A 19,230-nucleotide genomic window follows, 5' to 3' on the forward strand; every position below is an offset into this window, starting at 1 on the left:
AAGGAACTTGTAATATATTCTTTAGGGTTTTGTTTTTAGTAGATTCTCATTTTGGTTGAAGGAGTCTGATTGTTTTCTTTGCATTTAATGAAATTCAATAATTAAGTCATCATATAAAAATAAAAAAAGCTAGTAGCAAGGACAGTTCATAAGGATATAAATCCACATAAGCAATTTGAATATTATTTCAGATGTTTATCTTGTATATTTTATTTATTCAGTGTTCATATAAAATAGGAACTTTTGTATCTTGAATACAGTGGGCTTGTAGTTTACTCTGAAGGACCTTTGAACCTGGACCGTAAGGCAGAAGATATGTCTGAGCTGTTCAGACCCTTCCACACTTTGCTAAGAAAAATAAGGCAAGTAGTAATTGACTCCTCTTTCCTCAAGTTATCATTTTCTTCCCCTGAAGTGAGAATGTGTGAAATTATAGAATAAATCAAAGAGAGTATGAAAATGGCTTACGCTTACAATTTCTCCATCATTTCCTTTTTCTTTTTTCTTCACATATGCCATTTTGTGAACCCAGCTGTTCCTTCCAACTGTCTACTTAACTTTGGCATTTTCAGCTTTTCTTTTGTGTTGTTATTAGCATTTTATTTGCTTTTTTCTTCTGTTTAAATATTAGCTTGCATTTTATAAAGGGATTAGAGAAATTAGTCTCAGAAATAAGTTTTTATTTTTCTGTGAATTGTATAACCATTTTATCCCAGTAATACTTTTTAGGTTTCAACCTAACTGCTTCTTACCTGTTTTATTAACAGAAAAGAGAGAGACATTATATCATTTTTTAAAAAAAAAATTATTGATTTCCTTAAGGGCAGTGTTTACATGTAGGGAAAAAAGCATACTATTTCACTTATCAAATATATATTAATTTACATTTTTCCATAGCCCAAGATTGACCTACATTGTGTATTACTGTGAATAAACAACTCTAACTTACCTTCAAATCTTTGCTGATGACCTACATATTTTTTACATTGATCTATAATTAAAAGTCAGGAAGATTTTTTTATTTGATTTTAGTTACTTCACCAATGCTAAAATCGGTCACTTTTTTATATGTTGCTTGCACTGGCAATTTTGCACCATAGAGGCTATAAATAGCTTCTAGTCTGAAATTTACTGTTATTTATCTGATAGCTTTTACTTTACAAGTGAGCCTTCTTTATGTTAAACATTTAATTGATCTCTTTTCCTTCTGTTTCTAGGCTATTTCTAATGCTTGCTATCTATCAAATCTAGAAGTTAAATTGTAATCTATGCCTTGAATTTGATTCTCTGAGAAGTACTTCAAATGCATTAAAAAGGTGTCCATGAACCTCTTTCTTGCTTTAGAAATATATGCTATATTCTTTACTAGTAAAACTAAAATAGTCACTTAATTATTTAAATGTTTAAAAGTTGCCAATTGAATTGTTTATTTCATAGTTTGCTTATAACCAGTATTAAGTAAAATGGGTTGACTTTTTCTCTATTTCCCCCTTTTAATTGTTGGTACTCTATTTTTTTCATTAAATTTAATTACGGGATTATATGCAAAGCTATTTAGATTGCCTTAAACTTTCAGTTTTGCCTTGATGGTTTCAGCAATATAATTAGCATGAAATTTATCTTTGAGTCCAATGTTACATTGTACCTTATTTCACTGTATAGCTCCTGTATCTTTTCCTGAGCTTCCGGATCATTAAAATTGATATTGTTTATTTTACTGTAAGCTTCTAACATTTAACTTGCCAGTACAATGCTTACAGCATTGTGTACATGTACAATTTAATAGGAACCACTTAATAATGAAGGCCATATGCTGACAATGCCTAGTGCAGAAGCAGCATGACTAGAGAAACATTTATTTTGAAAAAGCTTTTTCTCCTACAGAGCTTGCTGTATAATGATTTGGGGGGTAATCTAAACATGGCAAGATTTCTTACCCTTTTGAGCTAGTACCTGATCATTTCACCACCTTACTTTTGCTTCTTTGCTAGAAAGAAAACCAAAATTAACAAATCAAGTTAGTTTGAGTGATTCAGAAATAGCTATACACAGTGGAGAAAATGATGAATTTTTTAGCCATAGAAACAGAACACCTAATTACAAATAGTAATAATAGTAATAATGACAGTTGCCACAGAATCTCAGAGTTGGGAGGAACTTTAAAAGCCATCCTGTACCTGAACAAGAATCCTCTCTTACAACATACCTGCAAAGTCTTTTAACCTTTGTTTGGAGACTACTCATTAGGAGGGAACTCACTGCCTGCCAAGTCAATCCATTCAATATTTAGGTAACTCTCTTTTAGGAAAGAAAAAAAAAGTTGTGTGCTCTCATTTCTTGTACTTCTCCCCTCATTCATTCTTCAGCTCTTTGCAATCTAGTTTCTGAAGTCATCGCTCTACTGAAGTTGCTCTCTCCAGCTATCATTGACCCCCAAACTTGATGGCATTTTCTTAAAACTTATCATTCTTTACTACTTTGTACCATTCGAAATTGTTGCCTACCTTCCCCTGTACTTTCTCCTCTCACTTCTGGTGATTCTTGGTTTTCCTTCTACGTGTCTGATCTTTTTCAGTCTCCTTTACTAGATCATCATCTATATCTTGCCTCCTAACTATAGATATATAGGCTCTTTTCTCTCTGTACACACTTTCTAAGTGACGTTATTAGCTGTCAAAGGTTCAGTTATCATCTCTGTGCAGATGACACTCAGATCTATGTATCCAGCCCTAAACTTTCTTCTGAGCTCTGGTCGCCCATCACCTAACCCTATTGAACACTTTGAACTGGGTGTCCTTCCCATAGGCATCTCAAGCTCAGCATATCCAAAAAAGAACTTACTGTCTTTCTCTACCCCCACAAAAAACTTCATCCCTATTTTTTTGAACTTTACTATTTCTGCCAAAGAGTTTATCATCCTTCCAGTCATGCATTTTCACACCCTCATAATCATTCTCAAATCCTGATTCTTCCTCACCCTACACATCTAATCAGTTTGCTAGTCTTGCCACTTCTGTCTCCCCAACATCTTGTACGTCCATCACAGCCTAAGTAGCAGCTGCAAGTACCACATCGCGATTGCGGGATGGGAACTAGACCCTAGTGCTCCTGCCTGGCCCAGTGTTCTTGACCCAAGCTACCCCTAGATTATAGACAGGGACTAAACCTATGTCACTGGCACCAAGAATTTACTTTTCCTTTTAATGATTTATGCACTTTTTTCCCCAGCTTTTTTATAAGACCATTCTTTGCTTTCAGAAATTAACTTTTAAAAATTAAGAATATAAGAAACAATCTTGATATGGTAAAGAAAGCATTGGAGTTGTAGTCAGAGGACTTCAATTTGTTTCCTCTGTGAACCCGAGCAGGTGTACCTCTTTGAACTGTAACTCTCCTTTAATTCCTGAATCCACAAAAAACACAGGGAGAAGAATATCAAACTTCTCTTAGCACCAAATAAGACTCCCTAATTTTTAAGAAAGAGGTATTGTCCACTTGGACAGGGTTCTGGCTTTGTTTTCCCTTCTCTCCTTAACCTTGGGTTTCAGCTTGTCCTTAGCATTTCTTCTGTCAAGAGAGAAGTTTCCAATAAAACTTACTCTATAGCTAGTATGGCGATGTTGGTAACATCGTCTTGCCAGTTCTTCTTCCTGGGTCATTCTATGAAGCATCCTTCAGTAGTAGTCTTTGACAAGCACCTTCCAGTCCAATAATCCTTTTATACTAGGAGAGCTGTAGTAACAGTTTTACTGATAAGGAAATCAGTGACTGGAAAAGAAGCTTCCTACAAGGATAACCAACCAAAGAAATGTTAGGATGAAGCAATATGTAGATACAATACAATTTCTTCATCTTTCATTTTGAGCTAGGCAAACTGCTGCCTTTCTCTGTGGCTTTGAGACCTTAATAGATGACTTCACACCTATTTAAATCTTTAAACAGACTCAGCAACCCATCTGGAATGGCAACAAAGCCATCAAAGTCTGCTGTTTTAAATAGAAGCATTGCTGTGATCCTGAAAATAAGCTGAGGTTCGGAGCGAGGTTTCAGGCAATTGGCCAGAAGATCTCTGTATTCCCAGCTCCAGTTCAGCATCTCACAACACAAATTGCATTTTCCTGTTTTTAAAGCTTAGTACCTTAGCGTGAAGAGATACCTCTTTCCCCCGTCTCCAGGTCAAGCTGGTAATTTTCCATTAAATTCATTTGAAAAGTTGGCATATAAAGAAATATAAAAGTCTGGGTCACAAGCTGCAAAGAGTATGTCCCATGCAGCCCTGGAAAATTATTCCTTCTTTTCTTTGAATACGTTACTTATCCTTTGTTATAACCTTCAATTTCTAACCCACCAATTCACCTCTATCTTATCCTTAAACTAAACTCATCTCTAAGAAATCTTCTTGGATTAATTCTACCCTAAATTAATCTTTGCTTGACTTTTAATCACTTTTGTACTTACATTTTCAGTTTTTAATAAGGATATCCCTTAGCTTAAGAAATTAACTTTTAAAAATTATTAATTTGAGATGCAACTTTGGTGTGATAAAAAGAACACTGAACTTGTAGTTAGAGGACCTGAATTTACTACCACTTTGAAATTGGGTATGGTGCTTCTCCTTTCTGGGCCTCAGTTTAATCATCTATAAAATGAAGAATTGGACTAAATGTTTTCTTTTTTCCTTTTTAAAAAATACATTTATTTTATTTTCTTTTTTAGATTTTGAGTTCCAATCTGTCTCCCTGTCTCCCTCCCTCCTAACTCCGCACTAGAGAAGGTCAACATTTCATACAGATATTTTTGTGAAATCATATAGTACATGCTTCTACATAACAGTTTTTTTCCCTCTAGAGGTGGATAGCATCTGCTTTTGAAAGTCCTTTGTAGTTGACTTGAACATTCATATTACTCAGAACAACTTAGTCATGAACAATATTGTTGTTACTGTATACAACGTTCTCTTGGTTCTACTAGTTACACTCTTCATTATTTCATGTAAATCTTTCCATGTTTTTCTAAAATCAACCTGCTCATCATTTCTTACAGCACAGTAGTATTCCATAAGTTTTGCCTTACTATAAATTCTCTGTTCTACAAATAAATAATAGTTATAATATTTATTGATATGTACTTGGTATAATTGTAATTTGAAGGAAGGTATATCTGCTAATGCCAGTAATGCCAAAGTTAGATAATGTCATTATGTCAATGTTTTGATAGGTCTCTGATTTCATCCATGTGGACATACTCTCCAGTAAAGGTTGCAATCCTTGTTCATATCTTCTTAAATTCTTATCTTCTTAAAAATCTTACATTCTGAGGACTTTCCTCTATATCTCACTTTTTAATTATTAAAAAGTTTCCATTGAAATAACATTGAATATCAATACAGATAACTATATTTGCTTAATAACTATTTCTATTAATTAATTTTAATGCACGAATGCACCATGACACTTTTTTAGTTCCTTCAGGTGCATCTAAAGATTCTTTATCCTTTTATCTCTTGATAATGCATTGGAAATCCATACTGTCCAATAGTTATTCTTTACTCTTTTTACATGATCATCTCATATTTTCCCCTAATCACATAGCTTTCTATTTACATATATTATCCTACTTTTCTTGTAGTTTTTCATAGATATTCATTGCTTATTCACATTCCCACCGTATACCTTTCCAAAGCCCTCCTAATGATGTTCAGCTGTAATTTTTTATTGTTATTTTGTGATTTGCAGCTATGTATAGTAGCACTACATTGCCTTTGCTAATATATTATTTAAAATTTTTTCACAGATATTCTTTAGAAAAATTGGTCTATGGTTTCCTTTGTTTTTGCTTTCTCTGGTTTAGGTACCAAAACCATATTTGTGTCACAGAAGGATTTTGGTAGGACTCCTTCTTTACTATTTTTTCACAAAGTTTATATAGTATCGGAATTAATTGTTCTTTAAATGTTTGGTAGACTTCATTTGTAAAATCCATCTGATCCTGGGGATTTTTCTTAGGGAGTTTGTTGATGGCTTGTTCAGTTTCTTTTTCTAAGGTAGATTTATTTAAGTATATTATTTCCTCTTCTGTTAATCTGGACAATCTACATTTTTATAAATATTCATCATTTCACTGAAATTGAGATTATTAGCTTTTTTGGCATATAATTGGTCAAAGTAGCTCCTGATTATTGCTTTGATTTCATCTTCTTTGGTGGTGCAGTCACCCTTTTCATTTTTGATGTTAGTAATTTGTTTTTCCTTCTTTCTTTTTTAAAAGATCAAAATAACCAATTATTTTATTGCCCCCCCAATAAAATAAGTTCCTAGTTTTATTTATTGGTTTAGTGTTTTTCTAACTTTCAATTATATTAATCTTTCCTTTGATTTTAAGGATTTCTATTTTGGTGTTTAATTGGGGATTTTTAATTTGTTCTTTTTAAAGATTTTTTTTTGGTTGCATGACCTCATTGAACCTCCCCCCACCCCGAATTGATGTATACATGTAAAGATATAAATTTTCCCATATTTATTGCTTTGTCTGCATCCCACAAAATTTGATATTTTTGTTTCATTGTCATTATTTTTAATGAAATTATTGATTGTTTCTACGATTTGTTCTTTGACCTACTCATTCTTTAGGATTAGATTATTTCCAATTAATTTTTTAAATCTATTCTTCTGAGGCCCTTTGTTGAATGTAATTTTTTTTGCATTATGGTCTGAAAAGGGTGCATTTAATATTTTTGCTTTTCCACATTTGTTTGTGGGGGTTTTTATACCCCAGTAATACATGTCATTTTTGTGAAGGTGTCACACACATATTCCTTTCTATTCCCATTAAGTTTTCTCCAGACAGCTATCATATCTAACTTTCCTAAAATTCTGTTCATCTCTTTAACTTCTTAGTTATTTATTTTATGGTTAGATTTATTTAGTTCTGAGAGTGGTAAATTGAGGTCCCCTACTTGTAAAATTTTACTGTCTGTTTCCTCCTATAACTTAATTAACTTTTCCTTTTTAAGAATTTGGATGCTTTGCCCTTTGGTGCATATATGTTTAGTATTGATATTACTTCATTGTCTAGATTCCTTTTTAGCAAAATGTAGTTTTCCTGATTATCTCTTTTAATTAGGTCTATTTTTGCTTTGTCTGAGATCATAATTGCCACCCCTGACTTTTCAACTTCAGCTGAAGCATAATATGTTATACTCTAGCCCCTTATTTTAACTCCGTATCCTTCTGTTTCAAGTGTATTTCTTATAAACAACATATTGTTGGATTCTGGTTTCTAATCCATTCTGCTATCTGCTTCTGTTTAATGGGTGAGTTTATCCCATTCATATTTATACTTATTATTAGCTATATATTTGCCTCCATCCTATTTTCTCCCATTCATTCTTCTCTCTCTCTTTTTTTTACTCTGTCCCTTCTCAAGTTTGTTTTGTTTCTGACCACTCTCTCCCTTAATCTGCCTTCTCTCTTACTCCCACCTTTCTTTTATTCCCTTCACCTCCTACTTCCCTGTTGAGTAAGACAGATTTCTATACCCAGCTGAGTGTTTCATGCATGTGTGCGTGCTTGTGTGTGTATTCCTTCTTTGAAACATCACAGATGAGAGTGAAGTTCAAGTGTTGCCTGACCCCTCCCCCATTTTCTCCTCTACTGTAAATACTCTTCCTTGTCAACTTCTATGTGAGATGATTTTCCCCATTCTTCTTCTTTCTCTCTTCTCCCAGTGCATCCCTTTTTCTCATCCTTCCATTTTTGAGGTCATCCCAGTGTGATTGATTCACATATATGTTTATGTCAACTACTTTTAACTGCCGTAATAATGATAAAGTTCTTAGGAGTTACATGCATTGTCTTCTCATATAGAAATTAAATAATTTAACCTTATTAATTCCCTTATGATTTCTCTTTCATGTTTATCTTTTCATGCTTCTCTTAAGTCTTAAGTTTGAATGTTAGATTTTCTATATATCTCTGGTCTTTTCTTCAAGGATGCTTGAAAGTCCCCTATTTCATTAAATATCCATTTTTAATCTAAGGATTATACTCTGCTTTGCTGGGTAGGTTTTTCTTGGTTGTCATCAAAGCTCCTTTGCCTTCTAGAATATCACATTCCAAACTGTCTACTCCTTTATTGTGGTAGCTGCTAAAACTTGCACAATCCTGACAGTAGCTCCATGACATTTAAATAGTTTTTTTTTTCTGGCTACTTTCAGTCTTTTCTCTTTGATGTGGCAGCTTTGAAATTTGCTGTAATCTTCCTGGGCATTTTCATTTTGGGGATATCTTTTAGGAGGTGATCAGTGGATTCTATTTCTATTTTGCTCTTGAAATATGATGTTTAGACTCTTTTTTATCATGGCTTTCAGTTAGTCCAATAATTCTTAAATTATCTCTCCTCAATCTATTTTCTAGGTCAGTTGCTTTTTTTTGGTCAGTTTTTCTGATGAGATATCTCACATTTTCTATTTTTTTTCTTTTGACTTTGTTTTATTGTTTCTTGATGTCTCATAGAGTCAGTAGCTTCCAATTCTAATTTTTAAGGAATTATTTTCTTTTTTTGTCTGTTTGTTTTTGTTTTTGTTTTGTTTTGCTTAGGCGATTGGTGGTAAGTGACTTGCCCAGGGTCACACAGCTAGTAAGTGTTAAGTGTCTGAGGCTGGATTTGAACTCAAGTCCTCCTGAATCCAGGGTCAGAGCTCTATTCACTGTGCCACCTAGCTGACCCAAAATTATTTTCTTTAATGAGGGTCTATACCTCTTTTTCCATTTGACCTATTCTGCTTTTTTTAGGAATTATTTTCTTCAGTATTTTTTGTGCCTCTTTTACCAAACTATCTCTCTTTAAAGAATTTTCTTACATTGTTTTCATTTCTTTTCCTAATTTTTCCTTTACTGATCTTATTTGATTTTTAAATCTTTTTCTGCTCCATTTTTATCTCTTTCTTTGACTCTTCTAGGAATTCTTGTTTGGCTTGTGTCTGATCTGCATTTTTCTTTGCGGTTTTGCTTATAAGTTTTTACATCATTATCTTTTTCTGACTCTGTGTCTTGAATTTTCCTGTCATCTTGGTAGTTTTTTATGGTTCATTTCTTTTTTGGTTATTGTTTATTTTTCCAGCTTATTTCTTGACTTTGAACTTTATGTTTCAATTGGGCTCTGCTCACCTCTGGGAGAAGGGAGGTGGGGATCACTGTCCCAAGCTTCAGGTTTTTTGTCCTGCTGTTTTCCAGCTTATTTTGGGGGTCTGTAAGTTTTTGGTATTTTCAAGCTGGTGTGATCCAGGTTTAGGTTCTAGTCCTTATCTGGGAAGGGTCCCAAGCACTAATGTTCCTTTCTCTGCCCTGGAACTGCTGCCAGGAACTAGGGCCCCTGCATTCATGCATGTACATTCTCTCTCATGTTCTCTCTCTCTTTTCTGGAACTGAGACTTAGAATTGGGCAGTGGGCATTGGAGTTGCCAAATAGTACCTGGTCCTAAACCCAGTGCTCACACAATTGTCCCCTGTAATTACTTTCTCACCAGTTATCCAGTCCCCTTACTATCTCTGGGCAGTGAGAGATCCTGGAGTTGTTGTTTCTTCTACTCCTACAATTGCTGCCTTGGCCTCCAAGGTCCATAGATGATGCTGCTGTACTGAGCTTGGGCCAGCCCCACCTCAGTGTCACAGATGTCTTCTTCCGACCTCCTAGGTTGTCTTATGCTAAAAGAAAAAAGTTTCATCCCAACCTTTTGTTGGCTACGTCGCTCTAGAATTTGATTTGACAGTTTGATTTAAAGTTGTTTGCAGAGGAATGTTGGAAAAGTTTGGCTGGAATGGTCCCTCTACTCTGCCATCTTGGCTCTGCCCCCTCCATATTGTCTTTGAAGACACATCTCTGATGATTTTCCAACCCAGTTCAATAACTAATGCCAGAATATACCCTGCATGACCCCACCATTCTTGGGGCTTGGCCTTTCCTCACTCCTGTTATTCCCTTGTTGAATTTGTACTTGTCCCATAAGCCCAGTTCAAGTGCCATTCACACCATGAGGCTTCCCTTATTTCCCTAGGTGAATTTCCTAAGTGGATAGAACACTGGGCCTGGAGTCAGAAAGACCTAAGTTCAAAACCAGCCTTAGGCATGTACTAGATATGTGACCTTGGACAATTCATTTAATCTCTATTTGCCTCAGTTTTCTTATCTGTAAAATGAGGGTAACAATAGCACTTCTCAAAGTTGTTGTGGGGGTCAAATGAGATAATATTTGTAAAGCACTTAGCACAGTGCCTGACACATATTAAGTGCCATATAATGCTAGCTGTTGCTGCTGCTGCTACTGTTGCTACTGCTAACATTCCAGTCACCAGAAATACATATATATGTATATATATGTATATGTATGTGTACATATATATTAATGAGCCTTTATTTGATGGAAAAACTTGGGGTCATTAAAAATCAATATGCAGAACAAAATCAATGCAATTAAAATTAGAAGAAAAGCAGAAAATGGGAAAAATCTTGGCAGCATCTCTCTGATAAAGGTCTTATTTCTAAGATTTATAGGGAACTGAATGAAATTTATAAGAATAAGAGCCATTCCCCACCTGAAAAATGGTCAAAGGATGTAAATAGACAGTTTTCAGATAAAGAAACTCAAGCTATCGATAGTCATATGAAAAATACTCTAAACCACTGATAATTAGAGAAATGCAAATTAAAACATCTTTAAGGTGCTGCTGCATACTGATCAGATTGGCTAAGTGAACAGAAATGGAATGTTGGTGGATCTGTAAACTGGTCCAACCATTCTGGAAAACAGAACTTTTGGAACTATGACCAAAAAGTTATTAAGCTGTGTGTACCCTTTGGCTCAATGATATCACTGCTAGATCCTAACCCTAAAGAGATCAAAGAAAGGAAAAGGACCCAAATATACAATTATATTTATAACAGCTCTTTTTTGTGTTGGCAAAGAATTGGAACCTGAGAGGGTGCTACCCATCAACTGGGGAATGGCTGAACAAGTTACAGTATATGAATGTAATGAAATAAATACTGTTGTGCTATAAAGCATGGTAAAGGAGATAATATCAGATAAACGTAGGAAGATTTGTATGAACTTATACAAAGTGAAGTGAGCAAAACAATAACAGCAATATTGTAAAGATGACTAACTTTGAAAGACTTAGGGAGGATTTGTGGGGGTGGAGCCAAGATGGCAGCATGAAAGCAATGACTTGCTTGAGCTCTCCCCCAAACCCCTCCAAATACCTATAAAAAACGGCTCTAAACAAATTCTAAAGCAGCAGAACCCACAAAAAGACAGGGTAAAACAGATTTCTAGCCCAAGACAGCCTGGATGGTTGATTGGGAAGGCTTATCATGCCGGGCTGGGAGCGGAGCACTGTGCAGCATGGGCGCGCAGGCCGCAGCAACCCTGGAGCAGGCCTCAGAGGACTGAATCACAGGTAGCTGTGGCGGCTTCCAGACTCCTCAGTCGACAAACACCAAAGACAACTTAGAAGGTCAGTGGGAAAAGTCTGTTTTTTCAGTGAGAGAAGAGCTAGGTCAGAGCCAGTTTCAGAGCCAGAGTGCAGAGTGTGGGTGCCAGGGTGGTGGCTGTGTACTGAGCTTCCAGCCCACAGAGTGAGGGGAATCAAGTGGCTGATCAGAGGGGGCCTGCAGGAATCTCTTTGCTGGTGCTGAGGCAGGAATCTCTTGCTTTGCCCGTGCTTGGATCTGGGTCACAGTTCTGGGTGGCAGTCCTGGGGTGAGGAAGAGTGCTGGAGCCTTGGAGCTTATAGTGGTGGTGCAGAGGAAACCCTCCTCACAGTTCCAGGAGAGAAAAGACTGCTTGTGGCTGGTCACTCAAAGACCAGAGCTCAGGCCAGGAAAAGAGTAAACACCTCGACCCTTATCATACCACCTTGGAAGAACTGAAAATTTACAGGTCCCTAGAAGTATCTCTGAAAACAGCTGTACAGACCCCTGAAGCTTGGGACAGTACATTCTCCACCTTAACAAAGAGTTTAAAACTCAAGTAGTTGGCTGGGATCATGAGCAAACCTCGCAAAAAAGAGTCAGACTATATTATTTTACTTTGGTTACAAAGAAGATCAAAACATACAACCAGAAGACAACAAAGTCAAAGCTCCCACATCCAAAGCCTCCAAGAAAAATATGAATCCGTCCCAGGCCTTGGAAAAGCTCAAAAGGGATTTTGAGAAGCATTTAAGAGAAGTAGAGGAAAAACTGGGAAGAGAAATGAAAGTGATGCAAGAAAATCATGAAAAGCAAGTCAACAGCTTGCTAAAGGAGACCCAAAAAATAATGAAGAAAATAACACCTTAAAAAATAGCCTAACCCAAATGGCAAAAGAGGTCCAAAAAGCCAATGAGGAGAAGAATGCCCTAAAAAGCAAAATTGGCCAAATGGAAAAGGAAGTCCAAAAGCTTACTGAAGAAAATGCTTCCTTAAAAATTAGAATAGAGCAATTGGAAGCTAGTGACTTTATGAGAAATCAAGACACAGTAGAACAAATCCAAAAGAATGAAAAATTAGAAAACAATGTGAAATATCTCATTGGAAAAACAACTGACCTGGAAAATAGATCCAGGAGAGAGAATTTAAAAATTATTGGACTATCTGAAAGCCATGATCAAAAAAAGAGCCTAGACATCATCTTTCAAGAAATTATCAAGGAAAACTGCCCTGATATTTTAGAACCAGAGGGCAAAATAGAAATGGAAAGAATCCACCCATCTCCTCCTGAAAGAGATCCCCAAAGGAAAACTCCTAGGAATATTGTAGCCAAATTCCAGAGTTCCCAGGTCAAGGAGAAAATATTGCAAGCAGCCAGAAAGAAACAATTCAAGTACTGTGGAAACACAGTCAGGATAACACAAGATTTAGCAACTTCTACATTAAGGGACCGCAGGGCATGGAATATAATATTCTGGAGGACAAAGGAGCTAGGATTACAACCAAGAATCACCTACCCAGCAAAACTGAGTATAATCCTCAGGGGAAAAAATGATCATTCAATGAAATAGAGGACTTTCAAGCATTCTTGATGAAAAGTCCAGAGCTGAATAGAAAATTTGACTTTCAAATACAAGACTCAAGTGGAACATGAAGAGGTAAACAGGAAAGAGAAATCATAAGAGATTTATTAAGGCTGAACTGTTTACAGTCCTGCATGCAAAGATGATATTTATAACTCATGAGATCTTTGTCAGTATTAGGGTAGTAGGAGGAGGAAAATTATATGTATGTATAGATAGATAGATAGAAGGAACAGGGTGAGTTGAAGATGAAGGGGTGATACCTGGAGAATAAAATTATGGGGTGAGAGAGGATTATACTAGGAGAAGGAGAAAGGGAGAGGTAGAATGGGTACATTAATTATCTTGCACAAAACAGACAAGAAAAGGTTCTTACAGTGGAGGGGAAACAGGGGAAGGTGAGAAGAAATGAGGGAATCTTATTCTCATAGGATTTGGCTTAAGGATGGAGTAATTTACACACTCAGTTGGGTATGGAAATCTGTCTTACCCTACAGGAAAATAGGGGAGGAAGGGGACAAGAGAGCAGGGGAATGATAGAGAGAAGAGCAGATTGGGAAAGGGGTAATCAGAAGGAAATGCTTCTGAGGAGGGACGGGATCAAAAGAAAGAATAGAATAAATGGGGGGGCAGGATAGGATTAAAGGAAATAGAGTTAGTTTCTCACAACATGTCTACTATGAAAGTGTTTTGCATAACTGCACATGTATGGCCTGTATTGACTTGCTTGCCTTTTCAATGAGGGTAGGTGGGGAGGGAGGAAGGGAGAAAATTTGGAACCCAAAGTTTTAAAAACACATATTTAAAAAAAAATGCTTCCACATGCAACTGGGAAATGAGAAATACAGGAAATGAGGTACAGAAATCTATCCTGCCCTACAGGAAAATAGAAGGGGAAGGGGATGAGAGAAGGTGGGGGAGAGATAGAAGGGAGGGCAGACTAGGGGAAGGAGTATTCAGAATGCATGCCATCTCGGGATGGGGGAGGGGCAAGATGGGGTGAAAATATATGGAATTCAAAATCTTGTGGAAGTAAATGTTGAAAACTAAAAATAAATAAATTTATATATATAAAAAAACAAAGACTTAGGAACTCTGATCAAAACAATGACCAACCTCATTCTAAAGAATTCATGATGAAACCTGCTGTCCATCTTCAGACAGAAAGCTGTAGGACTCAGAGTGCAGATTAACATATATTTTCTTCAGTCATTCAGTCATATGTATATGACTATCCGTATCGGTCATGGCTTTTGATTCTCTTGCCTTCTTAGTGGATAGGAGAGAAGAGAGAGAAAAATTGGGAATGAAAATAAAATTGAATTTAAAGAAAAGAAAAAATAAATTGGGATTTTAATGATAATAATAATAATAATAAAAATACTGTGCAATGTCCCAAAGGCAGTAGATCCTCTTTCTTCCTTTTCAGTTCTGGGTTTAGCTCATTGTCCATTTGCAATATCTGGCCAGTCTGAAAGTTCTGAGGGGCCAGCATTCTGGCAGCTAGGTGGCATTATGGATAGAGCACTGGACCTGGAGTCAGAAAGACCTGAATTCAAATTTGACCTCAGACACTTACTAGCTGTGCAACCCTGGGCAAATCACTTAACCTTTCTGATCCTCAATTACCTCATCTTGAAAATGGGGGAAGTAATAGCACCTGCGTCTTTGGGTTGTTGTGAGGATAAAATGAGAGAATATTTGTAAGGCTTTTTGTAAACCCTTAAAGCATTGTGCGTATGTTGGTTGTCATTATTGCTTCCTATCCAGCTGTATGGCATGGTTTGGACAAAAGCCATCATTCAGCTACTTGGTTTTCCTTTGAAAGAGATACTTAGGTATAACCTTTATCACATTGCTTGCCTTCTCAGTGTGGAGCAGGGGGTGGAGACAGAGGAAGGGAGAGAAACTGGAACTCAAAGTTTTACAAGCTAATGTTAAAAAAATGTAACTGGAGAAAAATAAAATGCTAAATAAAAAAGGAAAAAAGAGAGATACTTAGGCCAAATCTTTTAGTGATTGTAGATCTCACTTAGAAAGCTACACAATGTTCTGGGTACCATCTGCAAATAGGCACTTATCAAAGATCTCACTATCTGTAGAGAATCCATCTTTCACTTTGATTCAGCATTGATTATTTTCCATGATGGTGGCAAACACCTTCGATAGGCATATATTTTCCTGTTTTAAGTTTCGCATATTAATAATCAGAGGGTCTTTGAACAAAATTACCCCGATATATATTTTTTGAGAAATCATAAATTTTACAAATGAAACACCTTGCTGGAGGAGAGCTTTTTTTTTTTTAAAGGCAATTGGGGTTAAGTGACTTGCCCAGGGTCACACAGCTAGTAAGTATCAAGTGTTTGGTTGGTTTGAGGCCGGATTTGAATTCAGGTCCTCCTGACTTCAGGGCCGGTGCTCTATACGCTGCACCACCTAGTTTTCCCAAGGAGGAGAGCTTTAAAGACAGTATTTTGCTCTATTAATCCAAATGCTTTTGGTTTTTATATTCAACAAAGACAAGCCTTTTAAGATGTTATATTTGCTGTAATTTTCTGTCATTTGTGTGACTGTAAAAATATGATCTACTATAGAAAAATGTTTACAAAAGCCTGTGTGTTCCTTTCATACTTTCATCAAGGACTTGGTTGATACACATACAGATTATGGCCAAAATTTTTGTAGAAATGAGAGGGTGGGGGGAGCTAGGTGGCACAGTGGATAGAGCACTGGCCCTGGAGTCAGGAGGACCTGAGTTCAAATCTGGCCTCAGACACATAACACTCATTAGCTGTGTGAATCTGGGCAAGTCACTTAACCTCAATTGTTTCACCAAAAAAAAAAAAAGGGAAGGAGAGTGGATATTTGGGTAAGTAGTTACCAATATTCTCTTGTTCATCTTTTTTGTGTGTGTGATAGTGATGCCTAAGATTTTTATAAAGCTTTTTGTATTCACCCTTCTTTCATGTACCTTGAGAATTAATATTCTGAAAATTGAGTTACTACCAACACAGCTTTCCTCTGTATATAGTGGCTAACATTTATAGATCTTTCTCATCTGTTTGTTGTCCTTCTAATTCTATCCTTAAATGTTTTTAGGGTGACTTTGTTTAATTGAGCATTTTGCCTAGCTTTTAAGTTTTTAAATTTATTTATAACATTCATTTAAAAATTTTTAAGTTCCAAATTCTCTCCTTCCTTTCTGCCCCTTCCCCACCCACAAAGAAGGCAAGCAATATGATATCAATTATACATGTAAAGTCATCTTGCCAAGCTTTTGCAAACATGTTTTTCACTCCACTTCTATTTTATGACAGTGCTGCCCATAATCTTTTGCCATCTTTTGTAATATTTGGCCCCTGAGCTGGTTTTCTAAAAGAGTTCCCCTTATTAGCTGCTTTATCTCTGTACTTGAGAAGGAGAGCAAGTGTTTCATGGCTGCAGTGGTTGTAGGCTCTTCTTCTATGTGACCATTTATGTCAGTGAACTTCCTTACGGAAGTTTGATAATTTGTGTCAATATCCATTCTATCTATTTCTGATTTTTCAGTATCAATAGCAAATTTAAGTAGGTTAGATTGGCTTTGCCTCAATTACTCATGATATCTTCTTTCTATTCTTCTTATTTAATGCTAATTTTGATCTCTAGGAAATCAGGGGTATGAATTGCCATAGACAGCTGATTCAGAATTGACTACCTTTTCAGTTGACAATCATTTCCTCTATGGGATCAGTCTTATCCAATCAGTCTTTTTCATTCTACCTCCATATCTCATGTCTATCCCTTTCTCTCCTTTACATACCCGCCATCTTAGTTTGGGTTCTCTATCACTTCAGTCTGGATTATCGCAATAACCTCTTAGTTGGTCTTCTTACCTCCTGCCCCTGCCCTGGCTGGTCCATCTTCCACATTATGGACAAGCTGACATTACTATAGCATGTCTAACTATTTAAGCTCTCTGTCTGAATCCAGCCTCCTTTTCCAGACTTATGTAAGAATATTATTTCTATTTCGTGACTGTCTTTTCCTTCCACAATGATCAGCTTGTTGATCCCTGTATGTAGCATTCCGTCTCCTTTCTTTGTTCCTGTATGCTTTAGAGGTGCATGCTTGCAACCTACTCCCCTCTTACCTCTGCATCATGTATTCATCTCTAACCTCTTTCAAATTTCTGCCCAAGTGCCATCTCCTTTGGGAAGCCAATTATGATCCCCTAGATTGCTAATGCCTTTCCTACTGAAATTGCTTTGTATCTATTTTGCATGTATTTAATTTTCTGAACATATGCTTCTGTCCCTTTCCTCCTCCCCAATAGAATGTCAGTTTCTCAAAGGCAGTACCAAAAGTTTTTTGTTTGTTTGTTTTTTCTTTGTATCCTAGCACATTGTCTGGAATGGAGTAGATAACTTACTGGTTTAATGAATTAATGAATGTTAAAAACTGTTTCACATTTTGGTCATAATATTTGGTACTTAATACAACTAGCTCCTCCATATTCTTCCTGAAGGAAGCATTTATTTATGTTTAATTTTAGATTTAGGGACCACGTAAAACAGTAGAATGTTCTTGGTGTGAGTGTTCTTTTGGAGGTTTTTTTTAGCTGTGTTTTTTAATGTTTTTAAAGTTCATTTATTACTCAGCTATCCGTTATCATAACCAGAGACATATTTTTCAGGCACATTGCCTTCTACGTTAATATTAAGCTCAATGTGCCTTTTTAAGCAAATTCCTTGTACTAGTCTTTCCTAAGAGCACATGCTGAAATACTGTGTTATTAGAACACATTTATCATACAAAGAATTCTTTAACTGGACAAAGACTATTTGCTTTTTTTAATCCTTTGTCTTTTGAACATAAGAAAGTAATATAGGTGTTACATAGATGTTGGTTTAGTAAAATTACTTCTGGCAAAAAACAAATTATTTATTATTTATCATTTTTTCATCTTTCAATTGTATGTCTTCCCAACTCCCATGCCTGTGATCTTAATTCTAATTCCTTACTTTGAGCATTTTCAAGAAACTTTATTGTCTTCCCAATCTTGCTATATGCTAAACTTTGCCTTTAGCTTTTTTTGGTTTTCAGTATTTAAATGAATAAGACTGCTTTCATTATTAGCAGCCACAACAAGTATCAGTTAAGCACTTGCCATATGCAGAACATTGCCTTGGTGCAGGGGCTAGAAAGAGGCACGAGACAAGATACTTGCACTTGAGTTGGAGAGATAGAACATAGACGTAGAGAAATAACAACATAAAGTTGTATACACCAAGTACCAAATGAATGTCACAGACTTCATAGCAGTTTATGAATTACATTTCTGACTCAGCAAATATCTTTCTACATTTCTTATGTTGTGTTGTTTGAAATTATTTAATTCATGTGTACTTGTTTGTCTAATCACACATATATACATATACATACATGTATATGCATGTGCATGTACATATATACACATATAGACATATATGCATATGTGTATGTATAACTTCAGTTTTTCCTGTGAAATATGAAGCAAATTTTTCAGCTTAGAGGGAAGAATTAAGGGGAGAAGTCTGAGGAGGGATAATAAGATTTGGAAAAGGTGCTGTGGCAAGTGGGATAGTGAATCAGTTAGAGAAGTGTAAAAGGATTGCCTTGTCACCATGAAGGCCCAATTGAGATTATATAAGCATTTTAGGAATAAGACTAAAGGTAGTAGATTATGGGAGGGACCCAGAGCTGAGGTGTGGCCAGGCAAAATCAGCAATAAGATACATAAGGGCACTTTGAGACTTGAGAGAAGAGGACAGTAAATTGGAACAAGGGGTCCAGATTGGGAAGGGAGAAGAGTATAACTCGATGCAAGGGTGATGGCTTAGCAAAGAACTGATGGTGAAAAGATTGGAGGTCATGGTAAAGACAGAGGGAGAGGTGGAATAACAACAGATTATGTTCAGATAAGGGAATTTCAGAGATCATGAACATGGAAGTAGAACACTGGTTGATGATGGTGAGATCATCTAGTTGAGGTGGGTAAAAGAGTAGGTCATGGGCAGAGGTGTGCTGGTGACAGCTTTAACCCCAATCATTCCCTACAAATCAGCACTTAAATGATTATTTTGTTGATCATCTAGACTTGAGAAAGTGTTAATAAATGCAGATTAAACTTAAAAGTGTGTGTGTTCAAGAGGCA

At 36.2% G+C, this 19,230-nt stretch overlaps 1 protein-coding gene across 2 annotated transcripts in view; it reads left to right on the forward strand.

Annotated features, from left to right (window-relative positions):
• ZFYVE28 (zinc finger FYVE-type containing 28) overlaps window positions 1-19,230 on the forward strand; it is a 214,067-nt gene that overhangs the window by 97,487 nt on the left and 97,350 nt on the right. Inside the window, exon 7 of one of the 2 annotated variants that reach the window (XM_020992212.2) lies at window positions 261-362. The exons of the other annotated variant lie outside the window; for it this stretch is intronic. Coding sequence (XP_020847871.1) covers window positions 261-362 — 102 coding nt within the window. The remainder of the gene's footprint in view (window positions 1-260; window positions 363-19,230) is intronic. 2 annotated transcript variants of the gene reach the window in all.

Source organism: Phascolarctos cinereus, unplaced genomic scaffold (assembly GCF_003287225.1).
Source record: "Phascolarctos cinereus isolate Bilbo 61053 unplaced genomic scaffold, phaCin_HiC Scaffold_9;HRSCAF=440, whole genome shotgun sequence".
Taxonomy (NCBI): domain Eukaryota; kingdom Metazoa; phylum Chordata; class Mammalia; order Diprotodontia; family Phascolarctidae; genus Phascolarctos; species Phascolarctos cinereus.